Consider the following 16,456-nt stretch of genomic DNA (forward strand, 5'->3'; position numbering starts at 1 on the left):
CTCCACTGACGTCAGTGGTGCTTTAGCGTGTGCAATTGTTCAAAACAAGATCAGATCCTGTACCGCCGCATGAATTCGGTGCAAACCGACCATTACGCGTGGCCCATTTGGTTACATGGTGGGATCGCCTTTATAACATGACTTGGTCAAGGCTCGCAGGCTTGGCCAAATGGTGTTATAAATGCATTGCCAAATTGAGTTACAGACCTGATTTTGTCTTACAACTGTTGGAAAAATCAAACTCCATTGGGCATATCTTGACTTTGCTTTCCAATCTTTAGACATTTGGGTTTTTTTGGCTAAATCCAATAAGAGCAAGAACATTTTTTTTCATACATTTCTCTCTTTTTGTTGTTGTTAATTTTTTTTTTTTTTTTTTTTTTTTTTTTTAATTTTAAGGTTTGTATTTCAGTTGGTTGTTTTTTTCCTGGCATATAATCGTCAAAGAGTTTTGCATGAGAAAGGTGACAGTACTTAATGAAACTCAGCACCTAAGGGCATAAGGCAGTTGTAGGTTTGTTTGTATGTTTTTTTATTTTTCAATCAGCACCAATCCCATAAATAATGTTCTACACTTGGTGTACGGTATAAAACTGATGTGGAGATGCCTCCTTCTCCACCTGTGAATCCTAGGTGTGGAAGTTGAAATACTGTTTCTTGTGTGTAAAAAACAAAAGAAAAGTTTTTCTTTTTGTTTTTACTTACAAAACATAGAGAATATCTTTTTTTTTTTTTATACATACAGCAACCAGAAAGAAAGCTTATCTGAAGGTTTGTGTTTGTTTCATGATCTGTGTTTACCGTAAACAAAAATAAGGTCCCCTCTTTTACTTTTGCTTTAAGGAGCTTTTAAAGTGAAGATTCATATTGTAGCAACTCATATAAGAGAGGTCCATCTCTATACCTAATACCTACAGCTGTGGGGGTGACATACTGGAGGATGTTGATAGTTCTTCTTAACCTCCTGTCTACGAAATGAGCATCCCATGCAGGGTATCTTTTTCTTGGGATGTCAATCTTAATGAGAGGCCCCTCGGGGGGGTAGGGTCGCCCAGATGGAGTAGATGGTACCATTGCTCTCACCTGGAAAACGGGCAAGCAAGTGTCAGCTGTGAGTTCCTCCTGTTGCTCCGTGACCGCTCTGGTGGGCGTAGCCTGGGCCCCCCGGTACCCAGGGGCTTGGGGTGCCATGGGCTCAACATCGGGGGGCAAAGGAATGCCCCAGAGCAGCTCGGCGCAACAGGAGCTGGCAAAGATCTTAGCTCTTGGCCCCATGGGATGCAGCACACCATAATATAACAGCATCAAAGCTATCCCAGCAGCAAAGCTAAGAAAGACACAACACAGTGCTGGCACGGCATATGAGTCAGTAGTGTCAGGATCTCTGTAAAAATACCAAAGGAGCGTCAAGGTAGCATTCTCCGTCAGGACTACCGTGTAATACGCAAACATTCTGTATCGAGTCCGCCCTTCCTTGACATTAAACCAGCAGAAAATGTACACAATCCCTACCACCATGTTGAAAAGGATCTCCTCCCACTTAGACATGCAGAAATCTGTCCCACCATGGATGATCCAGAAAGCCATGGCACACCAATGGACCACTACAAAGATCCCAAAGTAGAGCTGGAAGATGGAAGCAAAGAGAGCAAAAGAAATAACTCGGGATGAGATGGTGAAGAAGCGCCAGAAGACATGGATGAGGGCCCCTCTGTAGCTCATACTCTTCTTGTCGTCCCTAGAGTCCCGAAGAAGCTTGTGATAGGAGGCTAGCACCCAAGCCAGGGACATCAGGGAGGCCACAGAGGACACACCTGCCGGAAGACACACAGATCCACTGAGTTAGATAGGAGGTTTGGTTGAAGAAATACAGAAATATCAGTGTGGGAATTGGAAATTATGCTGTATTCAGTTCTCTGACACAGCACATTATGCTTGTATTCCTGAGCTGTTGGCTTTGCCACCCCACCCCAGTCCTGCTCTTACAGGGAACAGCTTCTGTCCTCATCCTGATTAGATCCACATTTGAGAATTTTAAATCCCTGCAGCCCAAGTATGAAGGTTACTTTCTGTAGAAAGGGGTCTGTCTTGCAGTGCACTATTGCAAGAGCCGGACATCTATATTCCCTGTAACCTCATGGATCTTTTTTATTTTAAAATACTTTCATACGAGCAACATTCGCATTGCCTTGTACTTGATTTTGCCTTAATCAGGAATCCCCACTTGCATTTGCCTTTGGGAAAAATAGGCAGTTGGTCACGTTTTTTGTCACCCTTTGGTCCCATGGAGATGAATATATAAATACGAGGAACATCAAGGCTCATCAATACCCTCCAAATGGTCCCAAAACAAAGAATCTGATTCCTCCAGCAACTCCCTGCCCTGTTTCCAGGATGGACAGAAGACCTATATTGGAGGTAGCTTATCTCCAGCTCAGTCTTCTGGATGGACCACAGATGCAAGTTGCAGTCGTGTCTCCAGCCCTGCCTCCAGCCCTGTCTCATTCTGCTCCTGGTGGGACCCTCTGAAGAGACCTCGGATCTGGTCCATCCTTTGCTTTACCTGGGACTGTTGAGGGAGCCATTGCCAGCGTGCAGCTCTGCCCAGTGCACTCAGACCCTGCGGCACTGCTCCCATCAGTGAGGGCATTGTTTGCGCTGGGGTCACCCTCGGTTCCCAACTCGTCCCCCTGTGCCCCGGCATGGGGCAGGCAGCCCAGGATATTCCAAAGGGGCCTGATCTTATTCCCTATCACAACCAACACTTAAACTATTTATTTGCTCCAATGGGTAAAATAGTGCCTCATGACACTTCAGGAGCTTTTAAAAATACAATACCATTGATTATCACAAGGGTAAATTGAACAACTCATTGAGCAAAGGATCATAATAAAAATTAATTGACAGATTGCTGGGAAAAGAAAAGGCCACTGGCATCTCATTCCTTTGTTCCCACTGCTGCTCACTGGGCAACTGCTCTACAGGTGAGGGAACAGAAGATGGACTAAGATCCATGTTTGGGAAGATAAATAATTTGGTAGCTACAGTTTGATTGGACCTTTGCCAAAGAGTTCTCTGGGAGCACCACCTATAAAATCTAAAGGAAAAACGCTAACAGTTTCAAGCAAAACAAACAATAACAAATGCCCCTCCATCTCTGATGTGTAGCGTACTGGAAAGTAGGTCCAGCTTTTACTGCTTTAAGAAAACCCAAGGAGCAGCTTGCTTCAGCTGCTTAGGGTTAAAAACTAAACTGTCTGGAAACACTAAATTCCTTCTTCTCCTCTTTTCTTCTCACCTTTTCCACTGCCCACAAGGACCTGGCTCCTACGGGAGCAGGAGGAAGATCCACTGGCTCTTCAGACCTCACTAGAGACTTTTTCTTCTCTTTGAGGAGCCCACCTCACAGTGCGGTGGGGTTAGATTTCTCCCCTTCCAGCCCAGCTACGTCTGGAGGAGAGGTGATGGAGAGGGTGGCCAGGAAGGATGGCAGACCTCCATCTTGCCCCTCACTCAAATTCTCCCAGTCTGCAGGTCCACCAAAATAGGCCTTTCCACCAGCTCTCAAGTGTCTCTCTGAATACCTTGGCTTTAGGCTCACATGTGCATTAGCATTTCAGACTGAATTTTTAAAAAGCAACAAACCATATACCAATAAGATCAGTGACTTTATCAAAGAGGGAAGCTTTAGGCCACCATCTTTAAGAAAACCACAATTTTCACTAAGTCCTCAATCGTTGATAAGAAACACTTGTATATAGGACTTGGGGACTCTAATGGATGGAAACTTCTGAAAGTGAATAGCCTCAGCCCCAAACAGATGTAGATGAGATTTATTTTTAGCCTACCAGATGTGTTACAGTTTTGGAAGGCTGAGCAATGCCACACAATTCTTAAGGTAAGTGCTGGTATGTGTATAAGTACTGCTTGTTACGGAATCTTCTAGCTATTCAGTTTAAAAACTTTTCAGGATTAGCAGGAAAAAAAAAAAGTAATGTATTGGCTTATTTTAGTGCTGTTATACGAGAAACTTGTACAGCTTTAGATGTATCTGTATACTGAAACTCAAGCAGTGCCAACCCAGTAGAGACAGATGTGTCACGCTGGCTTAAATATGTTTCTATTGGGTTCATTTATTTTAGAATAGAGAGAGGAATAAACTACACCAGAAACAAAAACGCAGTATACACATAAAGGCTTTTCTCGCTGCAACTTTTTCAGTGCAGAAACATACACTAATCACAGTCTTTGCTGTAAATTGCACGGAGCTGGCTAGGAGTATGTGTGTTGAGTCACCCACATTGCACGGTACCATGCCTGCTGATAGTCATCTGAATGTCTCCTTCAGTCAACAGAGAGAGGCAGACACCCCCAGAAAGTGATTCACCCTGTCCTAAGATCCATGTGTGGGACAAGGGGGGTTGACTCATGCTCCCAAAGTGTCTGACTCCATCCCTTGACAGAGGAGTGCGGGGACTTGTGAACACCAGCAGTCAGGTGGGATGAGTCCTACCCTTACAAAAAAGTTGGTTGCCTCCTCATTTGCACTGAGATCTGAGGAGGAGAATGAGGTATATCTAGAGATTTTGACATATTCCTGTCATTATTTAAAAATTCACCACTCTTGGCGAATGTGAATTTTGGCATCCTAGTGATGAGCAGGATTTGAACCTAGGTGTCAAGGGAGGTTGCGATCAGTAAGTGGACATCAACAGGAACCACAGAGCGATATAAAGACTTCTCCAGTACTTCTTACTGTGTTGCCACGGAAATTATTCCCTGGCTATTTCATACAGACTTAAATGACAAAGCACACCTTGGCTTTTGTCATCTTGACCGTGAGTTTCTCATTCCCATCTTTCTCTGTTACTTCTAGCCTGTGAGATCTTCATGCAATGTACAATTCTCACAGACTGGGATAAACGGTTCTTTTCTTTTCCACTTCTCCAGGCCTTATTTCTAAGCAACTGTAGAGATCTCTTCAATTATAACTAGGAAAAAAAAGTCCTGGCGAATTGGATCACATGGGAAGTATTTTTTTATTTTGATTTTGACTTTTGTGCATGGTGACTGATGCACCTCCATCTAGCATGAGTGGGTTTCAACTCCCTTCCAAGGTTTGTTTGTCAAAGAGTTGGGCTTGGTTTAAAACTGAAGTCACGTCGAAAAACCCACCCCCACACCTCCCACTCTGTGCTTAGTCTTGAGAGTGGAAAATACCTGCCATGCACTGCCACATCTCTGTGGGCATTCTCAAGCCAGGAGGACATCAGCTACCATGGGATTGGAAGCCCTGTGGCTGCATCTGTGGGATCTGTACCCTGTCTGCCTGTAACAAGTCACTTTGGCATAGAATGGGGTTACCTTCAAACTCTCTGCATGAGGCTGTACAACAGCCCTTGAATTCCTCCTGTCACCTGCTAGGAAGCAATGAGTGACTCACAGGCCACAGTCAGAGCAATCAAGCCCATGTGTCTTGAACGACATATCACAAGAATTAGCCCCCCAGGTCCCTTTAGTAATGTGTCCTGAAGTCCTTATGGTGAGACATCTCCTAAACTACATTCAGCATGGCGAGGTAGAGCTTCAAAATGTCCCCATTGGACAGAAGCAGCACTAAGATTTGAAGGATTTATCCAAGGTGTGATATATAAACCATGCTAAAGCAGGGAGTACATCTCCTTCACGTCACAGCGCACCTTGCCACAGCATTTCAGACAGGATTCAGTTCCTACTGTTGACACTTATCTTGGGGTGTCCGTGGATGAGTGTCTCTTACTTTACTCAGTGGAGAATTAAGGCTTGCTGTAACCATCACAGGTGGGAATCCAGCAACATTCGAGATGCTCTAGGATACTCCAGACCCCCATGTGGAGCTGGCAGATGTGACAAACTCGCATACAGAGACAAGAACATTTTTGAGCTGGGAGACGGATGAGGCAGGGTGCTCGGGGCATCTCAAATGACACTAGGCAAAAGTCAAACAAATTGTTTCCGTAGTCATTATGGCCAATGGAGCCAGAGCTGTATGAAGGTTGTTGTTTAGACCCTGTGGCTGTATTGCCAACATCACTGAACACAAGGGAAGCTTGGACACCCCCATCACATGGAGACACCTCCCTCGAAGACACCTTTGTTTAGGTGTCTGAGTCTGGAGCTGAATGCGCCCATCATCCTGAGCTACCTTGATGCTGACTTCTCGCCTTAATAATCCTGCCTTTCTCAGGGGGACCTAATGAACAGTCCTCAGTGGTAAATACACAAGGCATGGAGACTAAGCAACAGTAAATGGTGAAGAGAAATGAGAAAGCAGTGGGAAATAAGGCATCTGTATAAGAGGCTAAACTTTCTGAGAAGAGTGTCAGACCAAGAAATAGAGTCTCTGAGAAGGGGAAACAAGAGCCGTTGCTTGGGATCATGAAAACATGAGTGGACTAGAATATAATGCAGGTAGCTATCGGCTACCAGAGGAGAGGAACATGAACCAGTCTGGGTTCAAGGGAAGGTCCTGGAGCCTTGCTGAAGATCACAGGAGCAGGCTGAATTTCAGCCTGTTTCAGTTTTCATCCTGAAGTTCCTACTGACGGCTCAGAAAAAGAAAAGGTCGTCTCAGAAATATAATGAGGGTCTGCCTTTGAAAAATCCACATCCACAAGAAAGAATCAAAACAATGACTCCCTTTAAATTGCCGTCACTGCTTTTAAAGCCCATGTATATGCAGGAATAAAAACGGCACATGGAAAGCCATCCCAGCCTATCTGGCCTATTCATGCTATGCAATTACACATGGTTTTACAACCAATCTAATAAAAGCTGTAGACAAATCACACATACACACAAAAATGAATATTTAAAATGAACAATATATACATTTTTCCCTTACTCGCAGTGTTGTTCAGCTGAGGAGAGTGGTTTTTCACTAGGGATATGTACAGTTTTCACCACAAATCGAGCTGCAGATTATTGGCTGTAAGTAATCTGAATGCACTTACTGTAGCATTTTCCCTAAGTATTTACTGTGGTGCCTGTCCCTTTAAAGCTGAAAATGATGCCTAAATGGTGTTCTATTTCTTTTTTTGACATTAATTCTCCTGAAGACTCTAGGAAAAAAAAAAAAAGGAAGATACCAACATTTCTCCCAGGTGATCTGGACAGCAAATATTCAGTGCGACGTGAAACCTCCCGTCAGCCCCCGTGTGAAGGCAGCACTTGCTTAATGCCAAGTGCCACATCTCAGGTCCTCCCCATCACTCGCTGGCTGCTCAGGCCTCTGCGCTGTGAACCCTTTTATCGTGTTTTCCCCTTTGGGTGGCACGTTCCTCCCTGAAGCTCAGTATGAATCTAGGAACAGGCTTTCATTTTGATGCACACAGAGTGAAAATGCATTTATATACAAAAAAGATCAAGCCAGATTCTGCTTTTGTAACAACATGGCCTGAAAGTTGCCCCCTCTTATTTTTTAATCTGTTTTTATTTATTTCCACCAGAGTAAAAGAGGTCAGAATCAGACCACAGGTCTGATTTCATTTGTTCCTGATGGAGTTTGATGCTTGATCTTCCTTTTTCCTTTCCTTTCAGAGGAGGGAATGAATTTTGTCTTCTTTCCTTCGTTCTCCTTCTTTGTTTTTCACTTTGAACATGGAAAAATATGGATCATTACCATTATATAAATACTAAAGGGCTGCACAGACTGTTTTGACTTTCATTTTTCTCATAGGACTTCAGGACACTTCCTTAACCAGTTTCTCCAGTGTGCCACCAGCCCATTATGGCAGATGAGCACTATTCCACCTATGGTGAACATCACTCATAAGTCTGACCCAGGAATGACCTGCTCACATCTATGTGACACCTCTGTACTCTACTCAGAGCTGGAGTGACCAGCGATGAAAAAACAGAGCCTGACATTAGGAAGAGATGTGACTTGAACATTGGGTTTTCTACTGGTTACACCAGTGTCCCGTCCTTTGCTTTTTTCTCATGAAAAAAGTTTTGGCTTCGTTGGGCAAGAGGTGAGCTTCAAATCCTCAGCATCTGCTCCCTTGCTAGGGAGCTCTTCTGAGACCTTCCCCCAAGGAGCATCACAGCCTCATTCTCCCCAGGATCTGACTCCCCCAGAGCTCAGCCTCACTAGTTCATAAGAAATAGAGAACTGCCGGTGACTGGGAAAGGCAGGAAGCAAAGGTAAGTAACTCAATTCAGGGATCTAACTCCAAATAAGTCTGGGCAAGAAGAAGAAGGTCTTCTACCACTGAATCCTACTGGGCCTTGCTTGCTTTGAGTTTCTATGCAGGACAGTCCATGCTCAAGCTAGTACAAGGAGGGCTCTTCCACGTTAGACCAGAGGAACACCCATGTTCCCAAACCTTTTATTGTGAGAGTGCGAAAGTCCATGGCAAGGCAACTTGAGAACAGCTTGCTCACACGGAGAGTTGCCCTCCCACACCTTGCCAGTTAGAGGCTGGCTTATGTCCCGAGATGTGAATGCTTCCTAAAACCTTTTATTTTTGCTCAATTAGGATGTCCTCACTGACTTCAGAAACATTTGATGTCTTTTTAGTTCCCCTCCAGCCTTTGCCTTAGCTTGCCTTGAGGAACTGAGGTCCACAGGTTCACTATGGATTGTGTTTCAAAAGGACTTGCTTTTCTCCCCTTTCATCCTGCTGTCTTTCAGCTCTCCTGAAGGTCCCCTTTTCTCTGCTGCTAGAAGAGGTGACTAGCCACATTCATCTGATCTGTGCTCTCATTATCTGGGCTGCTTCTGTCATGTCTCCTATTCATCTCCTCTGTGAAACTCGGGAGCTGCCAAACTGGCTCAGGCCCTGGGGACATCCAGTCTTGTATCTTCTTCTGGATGCAAGCCAACGACTGATCCTTCTGCAGGATGCACAAGGACCCCAGGCCAAGCAGAAATGGGATAATCTGCCCTCTGTTTTGGATTGTCCTTGAATTCCCTCAGCGAAGTGCCAAATCTCTTGTTGAAAATGTTAGCTGTCACCCACCACATAAGGACTGGCAAAGCTTCCTCATGTTTTAAAACACTCTTAATGAATGTCTTCCTTGCATCATGTGCCTCAGTGTTTATCCCACCCAAGGAGAGCCAAATGAGACATGGGGTGAGTTGTCCTCTGGAAATGCCTCTTTGTCTCTCCATTGACTCTACCTGGAGTGTGGATGATCAAACTGAAATGACCAAACAAGAAGTGAGTAAGATGAAAAGTACCCTAGTGGTTTGGCATCCACCTAGTTCCCACAAGAGCTCAGAGGAGAGACCTAAGTCCCAGCAAGGTGAGGATAGCACAAAGGAGGCTTGGGGAAACCTGTTCCTGGCTCCAAGATAAGCAGAATAGCCGGCACTGGCTTCTGCAGAGCAGAAGTTGCCAGCCCCAACATAACGTGGGCAAATTCAAGTGAGGCAACACAACGATTTTATACCACAGCAGACCAAGCAGGCAAAACAACTCCCCAGCAACCTCCTGATGAGAGAAGGGTGCCATGAGCACATGAGGACATATTCAAGTTGCATTTCTCTGAACAGCCAGACAGAGTTATCACCATCCTCAAGAAAGTGGTGGCAGAAAGACAATATCCCCCTGCTACATCAATGAAAACAAAGCTGATCTCAACAGGCATGTATGCACACAATCCTCATAGGCATCTAAGTCCACTACTTGCTTTCCATAATAGCCTTGCCTGTTTCCTAGGATGCTGACCACAGGTATCTCAGTTTTTACCTATTTATACAGGCAAAAAAGTTGCTGACATCCACTCCACAGCTGAAACATTTCTGGCAGCACTTAGCTGAAATCTCAGACCTTATATATGCACAGATCTTCAAAGAAGCCTCATGTCACTTAGCTAACCAAGACCTTTGATCTTGTAGAGTGGCTTGCCACCAGACAATGGCTTATAAAAAAACCGTACAGAGGAGAAGGGCACATGGGAACCCAGGCCTTGAGACAACCTGGGTCACGGTGGTGACATCTAAACTAGCAAACAAGAGAGCCAGGACTATTTGTCAAACCTGAGCCCAGCTGGCATGGTCTGCCATGTCCATACTATTAAACTCTCTCAGACTCCAAAAGAGAGAAGTTGTATCCAATATGTCTTTTGGGAAATGTCCCTGGCTTATGTGAACTCATTTTCCCATATCTGAGAAAGCTTTGGGTAAGGGCTAGTTGGCCAAACCTGTACCAGGAACCACGTTAACAGAACCACTTGAGTGCCAGTGCTCAGGCTCCAGCACTGTTTGCATTACAGGTATAGACGTAATCTGTACGCAGTCCTCTGCCTATCACAAACATGGTCATATAATCCTCTTCATCACTTTAAAAATAATGTGGATGACCTGTGGTTCAAGTCCTGGAGATGGAGCCTCTCATATTATCAGATTTTCCAGGCTGGGCTTTTTGGCAGAGTAAATTAGCCCAGGTGGCTGCTGTGTTCAGACAGCTCTGGGGAGCCCAGGCATGGCAGCTAGAGCTTGAGTAAGGCTTAACACAGACATGTAGACAGCTTTATGCCAGCAAAATGTTATTTTGGCGGTATAGGTTAATCCTTCAAGGAACGTGGTCTCAGCTATGCTCTCAAAGCTGTGCCTGAGGAAAATGCCAGCATGACTTTACCGCTAGATGGGCAAATACTGCCTTATGGAGAAAAGCCGTCTTCTGAAGGTCCACCCATTACCCAGAGTCTCTGATGGGAGTCTAATGGTGGAGTTAAAGGAAAATAAATTCAAAATCACACTTTTCAGGGGGAGCAATGCATGGCAGGCATCTAAGACCACTCAGGAATCTGAGGTGAGTTTGGTGAATAGTCTCAGTCCTAAAGAAGCTAGGCAATCATGGAGTAGAGGAGAGGAGGGACACACAAGACTAATCTTTCCTTTGTAGTCCTTTTTGATGTGACATTATTATGACATTAATGACATGTAGCTATTTATTTTGAAATTACTCCTCCACTTTGTAACTTTCCCTAGACGTTAAGAAAATGTAAAGAAAAGAGTTCACTGTTCCCTTCTCACCAAAAGCAAACAGTTGCACTTCAGTGGATACTGTTTTGGAGGTGTTAATATTCTTTCTTTTGTGATTTTTGGCCGGTAAACCAGAAATGTCATTAATATTACTGACGGTGTTTTTGATGTCGGTGCGGGGCTATAATTGATGGTCTTTCCAACTAGAATAGCTGCTGTTATCACTTAAATTGGGGTTTGTGTAACCTGGTAACCCACACCCCCAGCAGTGAGGATTCAGGCTATCTTACACAAGTGCCAATACCTCTCCAGGATCTTCCCACCATGCCCTGGTCCATCCTTCTCCAGTGCATCCTCCAAAGGGCAGACTGAATCTCACATGGGCAGGGCTGCATGAAGGTTCGTAACTCAGCACCAACAGCTATGTACATCTCCGGCTCCTAATGCCACGAATACAGGGATGAGCGACAGTCTGGTCTAAGCCTGTTCTAAATGTACCCAGATACCAATCACCTAGGCTAATTCTGCAGGGAAATGGGCTGGGAGAGCAGAAGCCAGGATTTCCTGGGCACAGTTTAGGTTGTCTGGAAATAGAGCATGAGCACTCCTATATGTGTCTATTTTTGTCAAAGGCTGTATGAATTGCCACTCTATTCAGAGCGAGATACCCTCTGCACAGTCATCACTGTAATTATGAAGGCTTCAGTTAAATTCTCGTTAATTGGAATGCCTTTAACCGCTGTCTCAGAATCACACTGAAAAAGAACGCCACCTGAATCCCCAAAAGTGAACAGTCACAGACAAGAGGATTTGAAGATACTTGAGAGACCCCAAGAGATTTCACTTGATATGCTCCACCGGAATGTCCTGACAACTCCTCCAGCAAGGACAGGATTTAAATTTGTTCATGCAGAGCAAAATCCCTCTTTGTAGGCAATGTTACAGGGCAGTAGAGTCTATCACAGAAACCTGGTTCAACCTGAAAGGAACATAGCCAGCTGAGAAGTGTACTAGTCATCTCTATAGACTCCCAGTGCTTTTTTTTTGGTGTACTTTCTGGTTCCTCTTGTGCTAACTTGCTTCTGACCTCAGTTAAGAAATCAGAGTAGCCTGAGCAGGGCCTTGCATCTACATGGTCATCAGCGTGGCCCAGAGGCACCCAAATCTTACCAAACACCTGAGATGGGGAAAAAAGTCAACCTACGCTACCTTTATAGGTAATATAGAGAGCTAAGCACCACCATTAGCATGGATCTACCATGGATCTCTAGAGACTAAATACACTCAAGTATGGACTGTTGGAGTGGGTCCAGAGGAGGCCACAAAAATGATCACAGGCTGAGAGAGTTGGAGTTGTTCAGCCTGGAGAAGAGAAGGCTCTGGGGAGCCCTTAGTGCAGCTGCCAGGGCATAAAGGGGGCTTAGAAGAAAGATGGGGACAGACTGTTTAGCAGGGCTTTTAGTGATAAGACAAGAGGTAACGGTTTTAAACTAAAAGAGGGGAGATTTAGACTAGATACAAGGAGAACATTTTTCGCAGTGAGGGTGGTGAAGCCCTGGCCCAGGCTGCCCAGAGAGGTGATCGATGCCCCATCCCTGGAAACAGCCCAGGTCAGGCTGGACGGGGCTCTGAGCAACCTGCTCTGAGTGAAGATGTCCCTGCTCACTGCAGGGAGGTTGGATTAGATGGCCTTCAACAGTGCCTTCCCACTCAAAGATTCTACGATTCTACGATTCTATGGCTGTGCCGCTCTTGTAGCCTCTTGGTTAGATATGCAGCCATGTGGTTGTTGATTGCTGAAATCTAGGTGTTTTCCCCTCTGCTATTTAAAATAGTTTTTCCCAGAGCAACAGGAGAAAAAACCTGAACATGTGATTACTTTAACTGGGAAAAATAAGACGGCAAAATGCAAGAGGAGTTACTCTTGGAGGAGAAGTTATATTGTACATTCAACAACTGGTTCTTTGTGAAGGACACTTTAGGCACAATTTTTAGTGGCCAGTTCTTTGTTTAGATTCTTGAGTATACTGAAACTCTTCACAGACTCCAGCAGTCACTCACAGTTTACGATCTGCAAACATCAGACTGAGCCTCCTATATTGAGATTTTTCAGACCTAATGATATTTGAACTCTACCACTAGGAACGTTTAGAAGATAAACACATCTTATGATGCTACCAAAATGCACTGAAATGGGAAAAAACCCCTTTGCTAAGGAAAACAACACATGGCTTGATTTAAAATAAAATCTTTCCCCATCCATTTTTATGTTCTGAGTAGGGGTAGTTGGCATGAACCAACACAACTCTTACCACAAACACATACAATATACTTGCATTTTAACACGGTACGTTTGATATTTGTTACAGAATCTTTATCCTGGAATTCTTTTGTAATTCAGATGAGAATTGCAGCCGTTGAGAATAATTTAAATCTGCCTAGCACAAGTTGAAAGGATGTTGTAATCTTGCAGGTGGGACTAAAATACTCTGAAAAACAGGGGAGCATGTCAGCACTGGAAATGAAAGCCCTAGGAGTTCTTCTGTCCACTTCTGAAAGTAACCACATCTTTTCCCTAGCACAAGTCTGGGGCAGCTTTTGAACCTGTGCCTAGAGATGAGTAACTGAGCAAAGCCTAATTCTGTCATGTTACATCCATGTTATTATTCTGTCTCAGCCTCCAAAACAGAGTGCCCCAATCCAGACTGCTTGTTAGGAATCATCCTTGGCCTGTGTTACCACCTGAGCCAAGGATGGGAACTGTTTGTGTTGGTGCTAGCTGCCGTGGGCTAAAAATGTGCCAAGGACGGTGCTGATAACTGAACCACATGGATGACCAAGATCTGGTGGCTGTGCTCATGTTCTGATGTGTTTCAGTTTATTAGCATAGATGAAACCCAACAGACTTGTCACCAGATTGGGGAAGCAACATCTTCTGCCAAGGCTTAGCGAAGGAACTTCCTGCTATAAATACAGCTCCCACGGCCAGTTCCTTGGAGACGAGGCAACATCAAGGCAACGTTTCAAACAGCCTGTGACAGTACCAAACACAGATCCTGCAAACCACCCTTGGTTAATGGTTTGGCCTGGACACAGAAAGTTTGCAGGCCATTAGAGAAATAACTTCATCCCAGTCCTGGAAAAGCTTTTGACCTGATGGGGACGAGGACGGAAACCCAACCTGGTTCACACTCATTGGCCAAGGTAAGAGGTTTTCATTCAGTGTGTTTATGGGAGATGTGTCAGCAGTGCACACTTTGCTAACCTTATTGTTTATAAATCTTTGTTATTGTGTAGGGGGCCATTGCTGGAATTGTCTCAGCGTAATTGCAGGTGAGGAGACTGGTATCCTGAAAAGAAAGAGCATCTCAACACTTCTGGAGAGTACACATTACAGGCATCATTACAGTGAGTCTGGCAGCGTACTTCTGTGAGGGGGAGTGACAAAGTGACAAAAACGGATGTGGTGCAGCTGGTGCTGTCTCGCAGTGGGGTAGCTGAAGGCACCAGGGACACTGATTTCCAAGGATAACGGCAGGAACCCGTTTCTTCCTCTGCTTCCCATACTTTGTACACTCTGCAAAGGTCTAAGTGACGTGTAGCAAGTCAGAACTCAATGGCATGCCAGCATCCACCGCTTAAGTCATGCTCAGGTTGGCTTGTCTCTCCTGGTTTTTTTTGCATTCTCAGAAGTTCATGTGTGTACGAGATGGAGTTGAGGTCGCCTCTTCAACAGATTAATGAACATCACCTTCTCCAAGGACAGGCTGAGATCAAACCATGAAGCCGTTCCCCTACTGCAAACGTCTGTTTGCACCTTACGGTATTTCAGGTATGGGCTCCTGTGATAGGGAAACGGCTGTGCCGGGTGGACGCCCCCGTCAGTCATCGTCCATGTGAAGGCATGAACATACTGAGGGCACTGGGAGCATGAGGTTGGTCAAGTGCCACTTAGGACAAAAGTCATTTCAGGAGATTTCTGCTGACTCAGTAAACCTGCTGCACTCCCAGACTCAGGACTGTCACCCCAAGCTAATAATACAAAATAGCTGACAGTTTCTGAAATAAGAAAGTTTTTTCCTTCAATACTCAGTGATTTTGAGCCAGTTGCATCAACCTGAACTGCTCCATCTACACCAGGGGTAGAGGCACAGAGAAGTCCCTGCCCAGCACCCACCCAGCATCTTCCCCATTTTTTTTAACATCTCAGTGGCTACGTGCTCTCTCTTTATCCAGAGTTAGCATGCCCTCCTAGATGCTTGACGTGAACCCCAGAGCTGCACACTAGAGCAACCTGAAGACGAAAAGAGTTGCATTTCCATGCATTTTACTAGCCAATCGCACAGCAGTGTGCAGCCACCTTTTGAATCACAAATCTGCCTTGAGAGGTATGTCTCCAAGAAAGTCTGCAGCATAAAATTAGCTGAAAAAAGCCTTAATTTCCTGCCTGGAATCTGTTTGGCAAGAACTTGCTCCCCAGGAGCCTGCAGCTTAGAGATCCTCCCCAAGACCTTAGGCTACTCAAATCTCTCTCTCTGTGCCTCAGTTTCCCAGCTGGCCTGCAGCTCCTAGGAGCACCATGGGCTAATGCTTGTGTAGTGCTCTGATGATGTAACCCCCTCCCAATGATTACCACATTCTTACTAAGCCTAAAATTGGCAGCACTGGCTACCTGCCAGTGCTGTCCCGTGAATGGTGACTCATCTTTATTGGCTGTGGCATGTTATATGCGTGATGGTGGCACGTGGTACAGAACAGAAGGCTTTTTATCAGCACTCCAAAATAACAGAGCAAGAGCTATGGCAAGGCGGTGGATGGAGAAGCTGCAGGTGGGGATGGGCTAAGGGATGACGTCTCTCTTTGGGCTTGCTCCAAAGCCCATTGGAAAAAAAAAAATAAAAAGCTGTCACTGGCTTCAAAGGCTCCTGGACCCAGTCCTTCCCCACCGTGCTGGGACAATACGGCTGATGATAGGGCAAGCTTTCCCCATGCCGCTGACCACTAGCATGCCTCGGGCTTGGCCTGCTCTCAGCATGCCAGAGCAAGACGTCCTCAGTGCCCACTGCCAACTGTGGAGATGGCTTTTTGATGCTGCTGGGAGTTGGCCCAGGACCAGCGACTCATTTCAAACAGGGCACCAAATTGCTATCTGTCATCCGGCTTTGGTGAGAAGGAGGGGAAGGCAGGAACAGAGCCATATGCCCCGGTCTGGCAAAGCACTTGAGTCACATGAGTGGCCTCCCAGGCGAGCTGCTTATGTGTTTGGAGTTATTTGGGCATTTTGTGAGGTGCCTCCTTGGTCTGCTGATGAACATTTAAAGGGCAACTGTGGTTGAATCAGGACAAAGTTTCAGTGCAGATTACCCCAGTTCCTCCCTGGCAAGCCCCTTCAGCAAGCACACAACTGGTGGGGTCCCTTGCCCACATGGCAATGAGCAACTGCTTTTCTGCTTGTGACTCTTCTGTCACAGGGAACCAGGGCTG

The 16,456-nt window shown here is 45.3% G+C and overlaps 1 protein-coding gene across 1 annotated transcript in view; it reads right to left on the minus strand.

Annotated features, from left to right (window-relative positions):
* Nucleotides 1-345: 345 nt before the first annotated feature.
* XKR6 (XK related 6) overlaps nt 346-16,456 on the minus strand; it is a gene marked incomplete at its 5' end in the record, with an annotated part of 190,771 nt that continues 174,660 nt past the window's right edge. Inside the window, 1 exon segment of the mRNA XM_081998221.1 lies at nt 346-1,814. Within this exon segment, the coding sequence (XP_081854347.1) occupies nt 850-1,814 (965 nt within the window). The 3' untranslated portion in view covers nt 346-849.

The sequence above is a fragment of the Phaethon aethereus genome (assembly GCF_964289735.1).
Source record: "Phaethon aethereus genome assembly, chromosome: 3".
NCBI classification, from domain to species: domain Eukaryota; kingdom Metazoa; phylum Chordata; class Aves; order Phaethontiformes; family Phaethontidae; genus Phaethon; species Phaethon aethereus.